The sequence below is a fragment of the Sceloporus occidentalis genome, unplaced genomic scaffold (assembly GCF_023333645.1).
Source record: "Sceloporus occidentalis isolate IW3139 unplaced genomic scaffold, rSceOcc1.0.p SCAF_32, whole genome shotgun sequence".
NCBI lineage: Eukaryota > Metazoa > Chordata > Lepidosauria > Squamata > Phrynosomatidae > Sceloporus > Sceloporus occidentalis.
This window is the reverse complement of record NW_028317012.1, coordinates 1,270,914-1,287,926: the sequence shown is the minus strand read 5'-3', so window position 1 is coordinate 1,287,926 and position 17,013 is coordinate 1,270,914. Positions and strand designations below refer to the sequence as shown.

Genomic DNA, 17,013 nt, shown 5'->3' with positions numbered 1-17,013 from the left:
CACTGCATGTGCTTCTCCGCATCCTACCACCTATGTCGAAACCGTAACGTACGTTTGTATTTTTGTCCTACATTTTGTGTTTCACAGGTGTATAATGATGTTTTATATTTAAACAGGTAATGGAAGGAGATCTTACATTTACAATTCCTTTAGAAAAAGCTTTCAAATCCTAACATTCTACCATTCACCGTTAATGCCTTTTTCTAATCTTGACTCCAACTGTATTATAACACACATTTTTAATCCAGAATAGGTTAAACCGTGACTGTGAATTTCTTCTAATCAGTTCCATATGCCATTGATTTGTCTAATGAAGCAGTTTGGGATGACGAAGACATCATCCCTCTCTATCGCATAGATGGGAACGTGCAAAATCAAAAGGCAGATAAGGAACAATTAGGTTTTGGTTTAGCCAGTGCTTTCTTAAATGCCATAGTAAACCTGTTAGACCGTGTCAGGTATGGTGGACTCCAGTGGATCGTGGAAGGCTGGTGATGTCCTTGACGCGCCGTGTGACATGTCACGCCCTATGATTTCATTCACTGAAAAAACAGAAAAGGAAAATATATGTTGACTTCACATACAGAACATCATCGGTATTATTTATACTACACATGGATACTGAGTAATGTGCAGCAGATAAAAATAATACTTTTAACACACAATGATATACTGTCTTTTTTTGAGAAATAAAATATAGTTACTGTGCTGTAGCAATGCAGCCATCTGAAAATATACATCTCCTAAACTTCATTTTCGCTATGGAAATCTGCAATGCATTCTTTCATACAGCACCAAACACTTGGTGAGCCAACTATTTTACAATTTTCTTACCATCATCCAAAGTGATGTCCTGCAGGCCAATTGTCTGGAAGTTCAACTCACGTTCCTCTGGTTCTGATTTAACACTCAAAGACGCGTCATCGGTAGGGAATGGAGATGCGCTCTGAATGGTATGGTGCCCATGGGGTGGAGCTGGAGATTTTCCACCCAGTTCAGGGCTATGCACATGATCGAATGATTGTCCAGAGTGAGTGATGGGTCTAGGAGATGGTGAATGAAATGATGGACGTAAGCCAGGGGACAAGTAAGTGATAGACTGTAACTGAGGTGAAGAAGGGTCAGAGAGTGGCGAGTGGCTCAACGGAAGAGATACTGAAGACGACTCTGAGGTGGCCGATGATGGTTGTGGAGGTTGGTATGAGAAAGACTGATGAAGGAGTGGAGGTTGCCCCATAGACATACTTAGTGGCGATGATGCTATTGGTCTTTGCCCAGTGGTTAAACAATGATACTGTGCCTGCTGAAGATGAGGGGACGAAGGCACTGTGTGAGCCAATGGATGAATAGAGTTGGGCAACGAGCATGCAGGGCTTGAACTTGATGCTTTGTACTGAATTGTTGGCAAGGAAGGGTGACCCATGTTGACCAGAGGGGCAACACCAGTATTTTGCTGAAAATTGAGCTTCTCGTACCCTTGGTCAGAGGTTGCACTCAGAGGAAGACTGGACTGTCCATTGTACATGATATTAGGATTCATGGATGCGTAGGAAAGCTTGGCAGCAGATGTTGATGTAACATGATAAGGCTGGTGTGATGCTGGAGATTGGCATTCTGTGGGTGAGTTAATGTTCCTACCTTGAAAATGTGAAAGAGGAGGAACCCCATTACCCAAGAGGGACGAGTAGGCTTGCTGAGTAGAGCATGTCAGAACCCTTGTTGGTGAAGACAAGAAAGTATCATGGGTATTCATCTGGTTCATCGAAGGCAGATGTGTGCTCATTGCCTGAAGTGCCGAAACATTATTCTCACCAGACACTGATGACATTGCAGGCAAATCATCTTCGTTTTTTTCCCGTTTCAGTATGACTGTGGGTAAACATATAAACTATGTCATATATGGTTATTATTATTATTATTATTACACTTTATTTATAAAGCGCCACAGCGCTGTACAAAATAAAAATTTTACAGATAACGACAAGCACAAAATGACAAGCAATTGACATACCGATACAAGAGGAATGGAGAGCCCTGTTGCCGCAGGAACTTACATTCTAGGTGGATAAGGGGCGAGAAACAGGAGGTGAGGACTGCGTGGTAGTGAATGATGTTAATGTAGGGGGAGTTTATGTCAGTGGTAGGCTTCCCTGAAGAGAAAAGTTTTTAGGGAGCGTTTGAAGGAGGTTAGAGTTGGTGAGAGGCGGACAGCACGGGGAAGAGAGTTCCAGAGGGTTGGTGCTGCGTGAGAGAAATCCATGGCAGGGGGTGATGAGTGAAGATGCAGGGAGCAGGTCATTGTTGGATCTTAGAGGGCGAGCTGGAGTATATTTGCTGATGAGGGAGGATAGGTAGAGGGGAGCGGTGTTATTGAGAGCTTTGTAGGATAGAGTGAGTATTTTGAATTTAATTCTGCTATGGATGGGGAGCCAGTGGAGGGACTCGCAGAGAGGTGCGGCAGATACAGAGCGTCGGGTGAGATAGATTAGCCTGGCAGATGCATTGAGCACAGATTGAAGAGGGGATAGTCGGGAGAGAGGAAGTATGGTTAAGTAAATAATTAGGTCATGCAAAGCAAAAAGCAGTGACACAATGACACCCAAGCTAGAGCTTGACATCACACATATCAATTCAATTTTGTTATAATTTTTCCTGTCTTTCACATATAAAGCAGGCACTTTAGGTCAGAATTATCCCTTACTTCTCTGACAACAGTTAATGTTTCAAGATTCAGGTTTAACGAAAAGACATCCCTTGGTAAACAATGGTTCCATTATACATCAAGTATGCAGTCTATAATTTTTACCAGCACCAGGGTAAAGGTAGGTAGTACGAGCTCCTGATTTCAGTTGAAGTAGGGCTGGGAGACAGCAGGCAACACATGAAAGACAAGGTGGTGCTGGGAAGATATACTTTGGCTAAAGATTCTACAGTGAGAATGCACTGTACCCTTCAAAGCAGTTCAGAGAGGAGGGAGAAATGGCTAGAACCTCCAAGACATTAAAATCAGATTTTTGTGAGAGGAAGTCATGCACACAGAATAGTTAGCGACCTATGTTGATCAGTGAAATAAATATTACAAGGGATCAAAAGAAACAAACCTGGTTATGGTAATATTTCATACATATTTAACAAACATTACCCATAAAGACAATATATAAAGTAACTAACCTGGTAAGTAAGTGAAACGTTGAGACTGGCTGCGTTTTCTCTTCCCATTGCACAGGTTGAACTGTACCTGGGTGGCTGTCTCAAGAGACTTGTTATAGTACGGTGGAATTTCAAGAACTATGATCCCCTGAAATACATAAAAAAGGAGATGAAGCATTTTATACTATTTTTATTAAAACCACAAATTATCCCGAATAACTTATAATTGAATAAAAGGTCAAGGAGCCAGCTGGTGGTTCAGCATGAACCTGTGACGAGCCAGGCCCTACAATTGGTTCTCTGAGTTCCACGTGAGCCAAGCTTGTAAATAAATGCTTGAAACACTTTAAAAGGCGAACTTGTGCCATCACAGCTTCTTAGCACACCTAAATCCATTATTTCTTTTACTGTGCATTTTGTAATTGTTCATGAGATACTTGGTTTAAAATCAGGGACTACTTTACCTTTTGGAACACCAATAAAAAGCTCACCCCGTGTATAGACCGGTATAGATACACTGTGTAGAGATACAACATGGTTCTCCAGATACACACAGCTACACACTGATAAAACATAGTAATGCAGAGAAAAACCATGCATCATCTCTGTGTGTGATCTTCCATACATTAATAATATCAATACAAAATAAAATCTCACCTCTTGACACTTTTCCACCAGAATCTTAGCCTCAACTTCCCATTGTGAGCGTCCATCTATATTTAATAAATAAATGAAGCATGAAGAAATGCATCCAACTTAAATTCTTTGAATCTGTTAAGCTTTTCCAGTTGATAGAGCCACATATCAGGTGAGATGTTAAGTAACAAGGAAAGGAACATACACTAAAAAAAAGGATAAATTAAGGCAATTTGGTCTTTAAGCCCCCGTCTCACCTTGTCCTCTCTCAAAGAAAAGCACTTTTGATTCTGCGTGGAAATTAGACCCTGCTATTGTCATCTCCAGCCCCCCTGTCACTGGGCAGCTGTTTATATTATAATTTTCCACCTGGGGTAGTTCCTGGGCAGATCGCTGAGCTGAATACAGAGGAAGAAATAAACATTAACATTCACTTAGCAACAAGATCTAAAATATACTTAACGTTAATCCTACAGAGTACAGGGGACAGGATTTGTGCATACGCATTTAAGTCAACCTACGCACGCTATTCACCACGCTACACCCACAAGACGCTTCATATTAGACAGTATGTGTGGCATCTTCCCGTACAGTGAAAAATAGACAAACGATCATCTTATATCAGTTTATACGCTACATTTCAACCTTTTTAAACCATTCCCGTTCTCCCCATAACCAGTTCTCCATATCGTCAAACATAAAGACTGCCCTGTCCATGATTTGCGGATCCGTCCAAAGCCTGATAAACCTGACACAAAAGTCGCTTAGAGCTATGGAGAGCTTCACATTTCAGGCTTCAACTGGAGAGCGAAACACAAAAAAAAAAACCCAAAACACCTGTACAAAATATGTACGAGACATATAAATAGACGCTTAATCTCCACGAATATTACAATACTTTTACTGCTGATAAAAAGCTGCTAAGTTATTATTGTTCTCCTGAGGAAGCCGACAGGCGAAACGCGTTGAGGACTACTTACCTCGGAAATTTTGCTTTTACCCCCGGACTTTGAGCTGAAGTGCCTGATACACTTACAATACTATAGGAAAATACTGCACCATTGGCCTTTTCTCTTTTTATATTGATTTTTAGAAAGAAGAAGAAATAAAGAAAATTTCATTCTGAAGAAGCCTGTATTACATCTGTATCTTGTGAGTGCACCCACTACACATACATATTATAATTTTCATTTGACAGTGTTGCACTATTATTCTTTATTTTTTCCCCCCCACATGTACATGCGCCCCTATGTCTGTGTTGCAAAATATTATGTACGACTAGTACACACCTACGTAGTGAGGGACAAAATAGATATCTGAAAACAGTTCCGGAGACGAAATATTCAAGTCACAAGCCCCAAACTGGAAACTGAGGAGATCTGAACATATTCAGAAACTTTCTGTCAGAAATTCAGGACTTCAAGTGAGGGCCTTAGTAGGGTTACTTTGTACATTTTAAAATTAGTGGGGGGGGGGGAAATACTTACAACATTCAACAGGGACTGATGCCGTCTGGAGAGACAGGACCTTCCCGTTGGCTTGTGGAATGTGCGCTCGGAACACCAAGCGCACCCTGGTATTCTTCCTACCGATGTCAGTTTCCCCCTTCCTCAGTTCGATGTCTGAATTCCGCAATTTCAGTATCCCAGCACAGTCAATGCTGCAGGAAAATTGGAGGGAAAAGAAAACCGGTTTAACAATACATGGCGCCATGTTGTTTTCACTTTTTCCCCGTCCACAAGTTTAGTCAACTTCCCAAAGAGAAGCAAAAAGTAAACACACCTGGCACACATATTATTCTCAGGCAGAAGTGGGATCTCAAGGACTTTGGTGCTGGTTATGACAATCTCTTGACTGGCGGTAGCTACCGTTTTGCCAGTAATGCGATGTACCTGGTAGAAGGCATGAGGCCTAATGTAGCGGTCGTCAGCTGTCCCAATAAACATCTGGAGGTTCACCGGCTTATCTGCATAGCCCAACAGCTGCAAGACCAAAGTTAGAGTAACAAACCATTTAATTAAATGTCCAATACACTTCAGAAACATGGTGAGAATCTCCAAATCAAGAAGGCAAAAGAACTATTCTGCATATAAACATGAAATCTGCCCGTCTCGTAAACCGTAGGAAGGGTCAGCATGTTAATATTTGTACTCCCGTGGAGTTTATTCACTAAAGCGGCATGTTATTTCATTTGAAATAATATCAACTTCACTGTGTTTTGAAGTGCTAACACTGTCACATTTCTAAGGACCAAGTTGGCCAATATACACCTGCAGGTGGATTGTAGTCAGGAAGGTTGGGAAACCTGTAGTTTAGATTAGAGAAGATTACAGTAGTTCTAATGGTGGCGTTGTAGGTCATATGGTGGCGTTGTAGGTCATATGGTGGCGTTGTAGGTCATATGGTGGCGTTGTAGGTCATATGGTGGCGTTGTAGGTCATATGGTGGCGTTGTAGGTCATATGGTGGCGTTGTAGGTCATATGGTGGCGTTGTAGGTCATATGGTGGCGTTGTAGGTCATATGGTGGCGTTGTAGGTCATATGGTGGCGTTGTAGGTCATATGGTGGCGTTGTAGGTCATATGGTGGCGTTGTAGGTCATATGGTGGCGTTGTAGGTCATATGGTGGCGTTGTAGGTCATATGGTGGCGTTGTAGGTCATATGGTGGCGTTGTAGGTCATATGGTGGCGTTGTAGGTCATATGGTGGCGTTGTAGGTCATATGGTGGCGTTGTAGGTCATATGGTGGCGTTGTAGGTCATATGGTGGCGTTGTGTTGGCCAGTCCGTGTTTTGATATCCCCCTCTTGCATGTGTTTGCTAACGGGGCTCATGGAAGCGTCGTAAGTGCCTCTATGTTTGACAGCGGAAAGACAAGCCAATGGATAGTTTAGGAGAGGAGGTATGGGTTTTGGTATTATCAGCATATTATTGGCACAAATATATATATATATATAGAGAGAGAGAGAGAGAGAGAGAGAGAAAAAAGGCGCAAGGACTGACCTTTGGAGAACACCAACAGAGAAAGGGAGGGAAGGGGAGCCAGCAACATTGAATGGACAGTTAGACAGGCATGAACATGGGCCTCAAGATAGAAATTAAAATAATGAGACATGAACCTTCACCACTGGGTGACCGCCAGAAGCAGCTTTCACAGCTCCACGGCTGCCTTCCGTCTCATAGTGTGCTCGGTGGTGGGTCTTTGGCTGCACCTCTACTTTCAGTTCACACTGTCCATAATGGGCAGGCAACGGCCAGTCCAAAGGTGGCAAAGAGGATGTCCTGTGGGTCCAAAAAAAACCATAAGACTGCATTAAGTGCCTAAAGTGGGGAACAGATTTATAAACAGACGTTTAAAGTATTACTTTTGTTTGAAGTTTTTTAGTTTGAAGTATATCAGCTGGTGATCAAAATCTTCTAAAGACAATTAAAGTCAACATTTCAACACTCATCATGAATGGACATAATGTTGCAAAACCAAGGAGGAACTAGAAGGGTGCATCACAACACCTAAAAGTAACTTTACTAGAGTGCAAACATAGTAACCACAAAAATAAACAAAAACTTTTACATTCCCTCACCTTCCATATACCATTGCTTCATGTTTCTCAGAAAAACCCTACACGTTTACAAAGGTTTGCTGGTATTGATTACATACTTATATTCTAAATATACACAAAATAATGTCCCTGAGAACAAATTCCTCCTGCTTCGCAAACCCTAGCACGTTATAACTCATTCAAACATGGAAAGTATCAGGTGATGATCCAGCAATCGAACAAGCGCACAAATCTTAATATCATGTGCTCACCTAAAAATAGGCAAATGTCCAGGTTTTGATTTGTTCCAAGTAAAATGGGAAGGAACTGATAGGAACTGATCAGTAGACGATTCTTTCTTGAGTGGATGCTGCGGGGAGTGATTGTCATCTGCGGACGTCTCTACAGATGGGGATAAACGTCCAGGACCTTCTGCACAGACATCAATCTTTGCTGATAGAGTGGCAGTCTGGTCAGAGGTTTTCCGTGTTTTTAGGGGTATATCTGTTTCGTGGCTGCACTGGAAAGGAGGGGAACCAGACCCAGCATGTTGTGATGCATTAAGCCAAGTATCTTCTGTTATGCTGCCTCTGGGTGAGTGGCTGGGAGAGGGTGCTGGTGAGTGGTGAGGGGAGCCAGAATCCGTGTAGCAGATGTCTGCACTGGAGTGTCGTCTTTTGCCACAAGGGGAAGTGGGCCGAGAAGATGGCCGTGAGATTGACCGTGGGCCAAGCCAGTTCTCATCAGTAATGCTAGTCCTCGGAGAGTGGCAAGGGGACTGCCTAGGTGAGAGAGACGCTCCATAGCCAAACTGCTGCCATGTTTCATCCCCTGAGCAACCTCTGGGCGAACCACTGGGAGATGCCAAAGGTGAACCCAGAGTAAATCTTGCTGCAGCTTCATTTAGCTCAAAGTCCACATCATCATAGGTGTGAGAAACAGACTCACAGGAAGAGGCGTCTGAGAACCAACTCCTGGAGGATATACTGCTTCCAGGGCTTGGACTTAAAGACGGCTCTCTATAGGATGGCTCAAGGTGGAGGTAGAGGTGTTCTCGCGAGGGTCTTTCCATGTAATCATCCTTTTGGTTGTTGGCCAGCTCCTCTGAAGTTCCAATCTCTTGGTGGCAGCTAGGAGAGATGGATGTGATCTGAATGCTGGGACATTCAAATGCCTTTGTACCCCCAGCAGGGTTGTACTTGGGCTCTGGGATTTCATTATCATTAGCATGGGTTTTAAAGCTCTGGAAGTGGGATGAAGGGGACCGATTTGAGCAATGGGGATGGGTCCCATGTCTCGGGATGCAGATGGCCTGGTTTATGGCAGAAGGAGGCTGGTCTACATTGAAGAGATAAAAGGATGCACAGTCATCGGGTTCCAGATCTGAAATCAGACGAGAAAATCACAATGTTAGCGTCAATTAACACCACTTGGCAGCTAAATGTTAACAAAAAACATTTCAGTTTTTGAAAGGATCATTTCCTCGTCACTCCAAAAACACGTATTACCTAATTTTTGTCTTTGAAATGACAAAGTACATACATGCACCGACCGGACAACTGTCCATCACCACCGACGGCCTGCCACCTTCTCTAGTACCAGACTCAATAAAAAATAATCCAGTAATTTGACAACAATGATTTACTAAGAAATTTACTAAGAAATTCAGCTGTGCGGGTTTGATAAAGAATCAGTTCACACGGTTTAATAAAGCACGGCCATCACACTACTGGAGTTCTGGATAATATCTTTGTTACTTTTAACCTTCCCCAGATGGATGCGAAGAAAGGAAAAAAAAAAAATGATCAGCCTCTGCATTTTACTTTCTTAAACGAGTGCTCGGTTCTTCAGTATTCTATTCACTTTCCAGGAATAGAAATGAGATGGATGTAAATATGATTTTTGTATCAATAATTAAAATGGCAAAAAAAGAAAAAAAAAAAAGATAAAGGCAACCTGATACTTTAAAGTAACGCTGAGAATGGCGTTTCATGGAAAGCCTCCAAATATGTTTTTTATTGTCCACTGTATTTGCTGCAGAACATCATTTATTTCTTATTCTTGGAATCCTAGGTCTCATTATTTGTAGAAGAGTAAAATGTCTGAAATTAGTCATTTTCTTTCTGGAGGGGACTACCACTTTTTGTACACTAGTCTAAAGGTGCTGTTCAACTTTGACAACACTGAAATTGCTAAAGGCAACTGCGTTGCTTGCAAAAAGATGACTGAAAAACTTCTCAGGATGGCCGTGGTCTCCAACGGTACAAGAAGTGACATTTATGATGCCACAAATAGCCGCAAATTCAGGACAGTAGGTGGGAAAGCATCTTCAGCCTGAACTGAAAAAAAGCATATATATATAATAAAAACGTCAATGCAGAAGTATCGGCCTTTCCCAGTGCAGGCCAGATTTAGGTCCTTCATTACACATGTTGTGAGATGAAGGTCTCGTTTCTCCTGAAATTCATTGTGCATTCATCTGGACAACCAATAAAGCATCATTCATATTTTATTTGCCTCCTTCTAGCTTTTATTGTGTGCTGGAATAGCAACGCACTTGAAGGCCTCCTGTCCAGCACCAGCAAGAGGAAAATATTCACAACTAGAACCTAAATCAAACTCAGCTATACACCAATAGACAACTGAGAATTGTTTATATTAAAGCTGCCCTTCAGTGTATTTTGCTGTATGTAAGTTGGTGCTTGCATTGTTTAGTTACTGGCGTTAGAAACTGAGGCTTCTATTATTAAACTCCGCCCCCTGCTGCCTCTACTGAAAGCAGGAAGCATTCTTCAGTACACTTCCCGCACATGCTCAGTAGCAATCATACTCTAGTCAGTCAATAGCAGCAGCCAACCACGCGTACGGTGTCTGAACACCGATGTTTTGCTAGCACACAATCGATTGGCTACTGCGTCCGTGACTTGATAGAGCGCTACTGAGCATGTGCAAGATGCTTCCAGGTTTAAGGAGTGGCAGCCAGAGTCCCATGTCCTACCTCTGATAACTAAAGAATATTTGCTCCAATTTCAATTCACCAAAATATATTGACAAAAATGCATTTAAAAAATAATATTTTTAATACTTTAAATTATACCTCAAATGATGTCAATTCGGTCAATAAAAAAACCACAATGATATTAACGGTGTTGTGCGGCTTGGGTCTCCTAAGCTCTGCTTCTTTAAAGTCCTCGTCGCATTTGGCAACTAATAATTATCCTCTGATTGGAGGTTTGGTTAGTTTACTGCGTACCTGCCGTTATAAAAAAACGTTACTTTATGGTGCGCGGAATGTAACCTATACAATGACAGCAACTTCGCTAGAAAATGTCCTGGTAAAAGTTAATTTTAAACGGAATAATGCTGGCCTTTATATCAATGCCAGCGGATGCTTAAAGGACAGAGATAAAAGAGACAGCTTTGGAAGTGGTGCTGGCTGCACGCCCACAGTCGTCTCCACGGAGTCACAAAACTGCTCCGCGGGTGACAATTCTGCGACTGCGGGTGTTCATCCATATGGCCGTATTTCAGGGACAGGTTAAATAATTATGCGTCATCTCAAGACACTGCTTCTTAAGGGATAATAAGAGAAAAGGCAACAATAACTTGTTTTGCCCCCCCCCCCCTCCAGCAGCTGAGATATTTTGTGTAGATCAGTGGACAAAATCCAAGATAAAGCATTTACAATTTCAGGCTGTAACAATAAAATAACAGAAAGCCAAAAAAGTAGGGATTTTTCTAAGCACGGCACTATATGCTGCGCTTCTTAGACCTGTATACAGATACCAAATCACACGGCTATTTTAAGAACACGATATGTATTATGCACAACATGCCCGGCACGCTTACTTAAATGCATGTGTCCGTTTCCACGGACATCAGTGCACCTTACTGCACACAGATATTAGCTATTAGAGCCAGAAAATGGGACGTCTTTCGCATTTGACTCCTCCCCAGCTGCCTCTCCGCAAAGCAGGAAGCATTCGTCAGTACACTTTACGCATTCCCATTGACATCAATAGGAGTAGCAGCAGCCAATCACATGCGCCTGTCTATACACTGACTGCATACACGTGATTGGCTGCTGCTTCAGTTATTTCAGCAGGAGTGCTGAGCATGCGCAAGGGCGGTACACACATATGTTTAATACCACAATATGGGTGACTAGGAGAGAATAAAAGTATTTTTTTCCCCTTTAGTGGTTCATCTAGTCTGCCCATTTCTCCTGACAGAAAGACTCAGACCTCAGTCGTTGGTCTCATCTATGTCTATTCTATGCATGTCTTAATTCCCCTACTGTATTAGCCTCCACCACTTCTGCTGGGAAGCTGTTCCACGTATCTACCACCCACGGTAGGAGAATTATATGCACGTACTCCGATGCCAGTACTCGGTGTGAATGATCAAACCGTCAGATAATCGCTCACAGGAAGCCAACACGATGATGTAAACAAATTAAATGACGGTGTAAGCCTTAAGGAGTGGCGACGGATTTCATAAACAGTTAACAGGAAGGAGTATGTTATAGTAGAAAGAACCACAAAGAGGAAGTTTATATTACATTCCTTGTGTGGGTTTCACATCTATCTCGCTCTGTGTTTTGAGACTCGCACGCATATCTTTATTAAATACAGAAATATTCACATTCATTTTAATCCTTATCAAACAGCCATAAGTATCTGCAATCTTCTGATTGATGGCAGATAAGACCCATATGGCCTCATCTAGTCTGCCCGTTGTAAAGACCTTAATCAGTTCATAGTCTAGTATTAGATTTCAGGAGCCATATGCCTATCCCATACTGTATCAGCCTCTACCACCTCTGCTGGTAGGCTGTTCCACTTATCTAATAGCCTCTCAGCAAAGCAAAACTTCATTGCATGTCAATGCCTCTGACCTTCTAGTTTTAGACTATAAATTTAATACATTTGTTTCTTGAACTATTTTGTCTGAACACAGATACAGACTATCTTTTTCTGCATAAAAAGATTACATTGTGGAAGCGGTCTGGTTTTTGGATACAGTTCTAAGTTTCTTAAGTATGCTCAAGAATCATCAAAGACCCACAACATGACAACATAGACAAGCGCAGATTAACCTCGAGAGCTCAGAGCACAGGAACAGAAAAAATACAAGTAATCCATAAATTCAGGTTAATATCTTAATTCCTTGGGGTTCTCAGATAAAGCAACAAACCAACAAATAAATAAATAAGAGTGTGTGTTGGTGCGAGCGAGTGTGTGTTGGTGCGAGCGAGTGTGTGTGTGTTGGTGCGAGCGAGTGTGTGTGTGTTGGTGCGAGCGAGTGTGTGTGTGTTGGTGCGAGCGAGTGTGTGTGTGTTGGTGCGAGCGAGTGTGTGTGTGTTGGTGCGAGCGAGTGTGTGTGTGTTGGTGCGAGCGAGTGTGTGTGTGTGTTGGTGCGAGCGAGTGTGTGTGTGTGTTGGCGCGGGCGCGTGCGTGCGTTGGCGCGGGCGCGTGCCTGCGTTGGCGCGAGCGCGTGCGTGCGTTGGCGCGAGCGCGTGCGTTGGCGCGAGCGCGTGCGTGCGTTGGCGCGAGCGCGTGCGTGCGTTGGCGTGAGCGCGTCTGTGTGTAAAGCACATCCTGTCCCAACAAAAACAATCTGTAATTATTTTAACATTTTTCCATATAGCGCCATCATATTCTGTAGCGCTGTACAATGGGTAAGCAGGACATGTCCAGTAGTATATAACATAACAAGACTTACAGAGAAAACTTTTGAAAAATGAAGAGGAGTCGGGTTACACAAACATCAGCGTGAATATATATTTAGATCTGTGCTTCAGAATAACGCCCCATCTTTATTGGATGACGGACAGAACTATTCATAGAAACACAGAATTTGTCGGCGCGGATTTAATCGGTCCTCGATCTTGTCTTAGATTCAGAACAGCTTTAAGCCCATCTCATTAATGTTTAAATGTCCTCACTGCATTAGCCTCTTCCACGCCTGCTGGGAGGCTGTTCCATGTATCTATGGCCCTTTCAGTGAAAGAAAATAAAATTCCCCCTGACCCTGTAGTTTTAGTTTATGGCATTTCTCCTCCTCTCCCTCCGATTTAACCCTTTTATGGCGAAAAGAAATCCCAGCACCAGTTCTGTTAAATACCAGATCTCAAGGAATGCCTAAACGTCACGGGACACAAGAGCAGGCACCGACAGGTTGTTGCCATAGAAACGAAGCGTTCAGGGGAAAAAAGTTTGTGTTGTTTTTGCGCGGTTAAGCCAGAGACAAATCTGCTTAGCGTTAATGTTGTGTTAGTGGGACAGCCCCTTTAAGAGGAGCGCTGTAATAGATGGGAATAAATATTCGATTAAGGGGGTTGCGGAAGCGACATTTCTCGCTCCCTAAAGTTCACTGTCATCTGAGCTCGGAGGGCCGTGTCGGAGAGATGGAGCCGGTTTCAGGGAGGCCGGGCGAGATGCCAAAGCAATGGCTCGGACACAGCTGTCAGATAATGCTTCTCCCCTTACATCAGGACTGCATGCTATTCAGGCCCTGGATCTTCTCAACTTTCTCTCCGTTCCCTCCTCCCTCATCCACCACCACTCCACCTCCTCCACTGTATAGCTCGGGCGATAATGGCGTTTTAAACGCCACTTTCAGGGTTCCCAATTCTATTTTCCGAGCAAATATAAACATCATAATTTTTTAAATATCACCCGGGCCTCCCTGAGCAGGCAGATACTCGGGGGTTAAAAAACCACAATTATTCAATAAAAATTGTTTCAAGCAAAATAGTTCGCAAGTAGATTTCAGGGACCGGGATTGATTTGTCTTCACTAATCCCTGAAAAAAAATATAAACTGCCCCCCCCCCTTTTTTTTTTTTTTTTTTTTTTTAACTTTACCGACAGAGTGGTGGATAAATGGAACAGAGTCCCGTCAGAAATGGTAATAAAGCGAGAAAATTTAAACATGCATGAGACAGGCGAGACCAAGTCCTGATTAAGGTCTGGCTCATTAGGATGAACTCATTAAATAAAAATTATAAAAATCTTTTAAACAGCCTGCTAAAAAAAGATTTTTAATCTAATGCGCGACGTCCAACGCATTATTAAATATAATAATAAATATTAACAATAAAAATAATAACAATGGATGGAACAAAAAGCTGTATTTACTAATAAAAATTAACTCGAAAGAAAAAAAATAAAGAAAACTGGCACTTTGTATTCCATCTAACAAGTCACAAAAAATAAAAACTTTTAGTTTGTTTTTAAATTGATCTTCCTCTGTCAATTTATTATTATTTATTAGTCTGTATAGCGCCATCATATTGAGCGGCGCTGTACACAGTATCTCTATAACAGAACTATCTGCTTTAAACCATAACACGGATCCGCAGAATAAATACACTTATTTTACTCGTCGGTTGTTTTCTTTTCTATCGAGTAATGGAAGTAACAGAATCGTGGATCCGGAGGCATCTGCACGTTTGAAGTTTTGCAGCAGGCATAAAAGAATTGCGCAGACTAGACGGGCCGCGGGGTCCTGATCCGCCGCCGAAGTCTACGTTCCTATAAAACCTACGGCACGACGTCTGGGGTTTCGCACTAAAGCAGCCGCATTCTCTACATGTAACGGCTTGTTACAGAAATCCAAACCAGCAAGCAAGCAAGGGAAAAGCCTTTGAGTGGATGACATCAAAAATCTATGTATACCGACATAACAGTGCACGCCCATCACACTGGTTAGGAGCATCACACCGGAGCGGGGCACCACGCGCCCATCACACTGGATCGGGGCATCACACTGGATCGGGGCATCGCGCGCTCATCACACTGGATCGGGGCATCGCGCGCTCATCACACTGGATCGGGGCATCGCGCGCTCATCACACTGGATCGGGGCATCGCGCGCTCATCACACTGGATCGGGGCATCGCGCGCTCATCACACTGGATCGGGGCATCGCGCGCTCATCACACTGGATCGGGGCATCACACTGGATCGGGGCATCGCGCGCTCATCACACTGGATCGGGGCATCGCGCGCTCATCACACTGGATCGGGGCATCGCGCGCTCATCACACTGGATCGGGGCATCGCGCGCTCATCACACTGGATCGGGGCATCGCGTGCTCATCACACTGGATCGGGGCATCGCGCACCCATCCACACCGGATCGTTCCCACACATAGTATTCAGTTCACTAAACATTGATGCCACGGAGAAAGCGCCCGCGAGCATCACTTGTAAGAACGCCCAAGCCAGCTGCTTGGTTTAGTGAATATACCCCACTGATGTCACTTTACACGCTACAGACACAAGATTGGACCATCGAGCCGGATGCTACTTCATACAGGCTGCATGCTCGCTGCTGCACGCTCAGATGTGGACTTTTATTGTACAATCTAGGAGGACCCTCCATGGTGGATGTCAGCAGGCAGCTCTTAGGCTACAATTCCCATGATCCTCAGCCAGCCAAAAAAAAATTAGCGTATCTATGTAAAGCTGTGCATCATGCGTCTGACTGTTCTTTACGCGGTAAAATAAAATAATCGTAACATATGCTGTCGACGTAAATAGTTACAAAACTTTGTAAAGATTTTGGTTAATTCGGTGTATAATACCGGTAATAGATCTACCTCTAGCTAGAACAAGCCTCCATATATTCCCCAGAGCCTTGCATTAATTATCATGCAATAAGCCGATATAACATCCGGTCTGTCTGGAAAACTAGTCATTTTTTAAACATAGAATTTGACGGCAGATAAGGTCCGTACGGCCCAATCTAGTCGGCCCGTTTTATCCTGATGTAAAGACTCAAACCTTAATCAGTCGTCTTAGAGTCAGGGACCATATGCCTATCCCATGCATGCTTAAAGTCCCTTAATATATGAATATTTACCACTTCTGCTGGGAGGCTGTTCCACGTATCTACCACCTTCTCATAAAAGTTGTAAAAAAATTCCTAAGATTGCATCTAACCCTCTGACCCTCTAGTTTCAGATTCTGCCTTCTTGTTTTAACATGTTTGAAAGTCCTGATCATTCTAAGTGATAATAACTGCTCCAGCACCAAACCCCACGCCACAATCACACTGCCCTCCACTCCACAAGTGGCAGTCCCGCTAATCAATACACCTATCAACTGATGACTCATTAAACCGATAGCAGAAAAAAAGCCATAAAAATCAAACTATGATCGCCCTTTGTGGGTGAGACTCTAGGGATGCCCCGGACGGGTCCCCATTTAGGCCAATCTCTGACCTTCCTTCATGTCGTGACAAGTGACATGTCCTTCGCCGATACTTCGCAACTGTTACGCGAAGGAATGATCCCCGGGGAATGCTCACCAGTTGGCACTTGGGGCTCCGTCGCTTCCTCCCCGAATATGAGCTTGAAGTCGAACTCGTCACAGCCGCAATGTGCGGCACTCATCGGGGCCCCGGACCCGCCGACAGCTGCTCCCGACCAGCCTCCCTTCGCCCCGCTTCCCGCTCGCTTTCCGCTTCGCACGCTTCTTCTAGAGACACAACAACTTTCTCGGTGTCAAACAAGCGACCCCAGCTCGCCGCATCCCCTCTCCCCTCATTGGATGAGAAGTGTCTTCAACGTCAATCCGGACATACCTTGCCCCGCAGGTCTCGCGGTACTTCGCGGGCGTCACGTGACCGAGTCCCATAACTCACTAAAGGTTGGAGAGATGGGTATGCCGGAAATACCGCT

General features: G+C 43.5%; 1 protein-coding gene across 1 annotated transcript; it reads right to left on the bottom strand.

The window, feature by feature from the left end:
• Positions 1 to 444: 444 nt before the first annotated feature.
• On the bottom strand, positions 445 to 16,725 carry LOC149298452 (nuclear factor of activated T-cells, cytoplasmic 3-like). The gene is made up of 10 exons (XM_089487285.1): positions 16,641 to 16,725; positions 7,596 to 8,706; positions 6,904 to 7,066; positions 5,569 to 5,768; positions 5,274 to 5,446; positions 4,044 to 4,184; positions 3,808 to 3,863; positions 3,172 to 3,298; positions 835 to 1,869; positions 445 to 542 (listed from the first exon to the last, which is right to left on the bottom strand). The coding sequence occupies exons 1-10, from the start codon at positions 16,723 to 16,725 to the stop codon at positions 445 to 447; spliced, it is 3,189 nt and encodes a 1,062-aa protein (XP_089343411.1).
• Positions 16,726 to 17,013: the final 288 nt, after the last annotated feature.

What these genes read in the sequence shown, in the direction of transcription:
- LOC149298452 (XM_089487285.1), bottom strand. Translation starts at nt 16,725, where the DNA reads ATGAGTGCCGCACATTGCGGCTGTGACGAGTTCGACTTCAAGCTCATA. An exon ending in GGAGCCCCAAGTGCCAACTG is followed by an intron (nt 8,707 to 16,640) that starts GTGAGCATTCCC and finishes GTCTGATTTCAG; the next exon opens with ATCTGGAACCCGATGACTGT. An exon ending in GGACATCACTTTGGATGATG is followed by an intron (nt 543 to 834) that starts GTAAGAAAATTG and finishes CTGTTTTTTCAG; the next exon opens with TGAATGAAATCATAGGGCGT.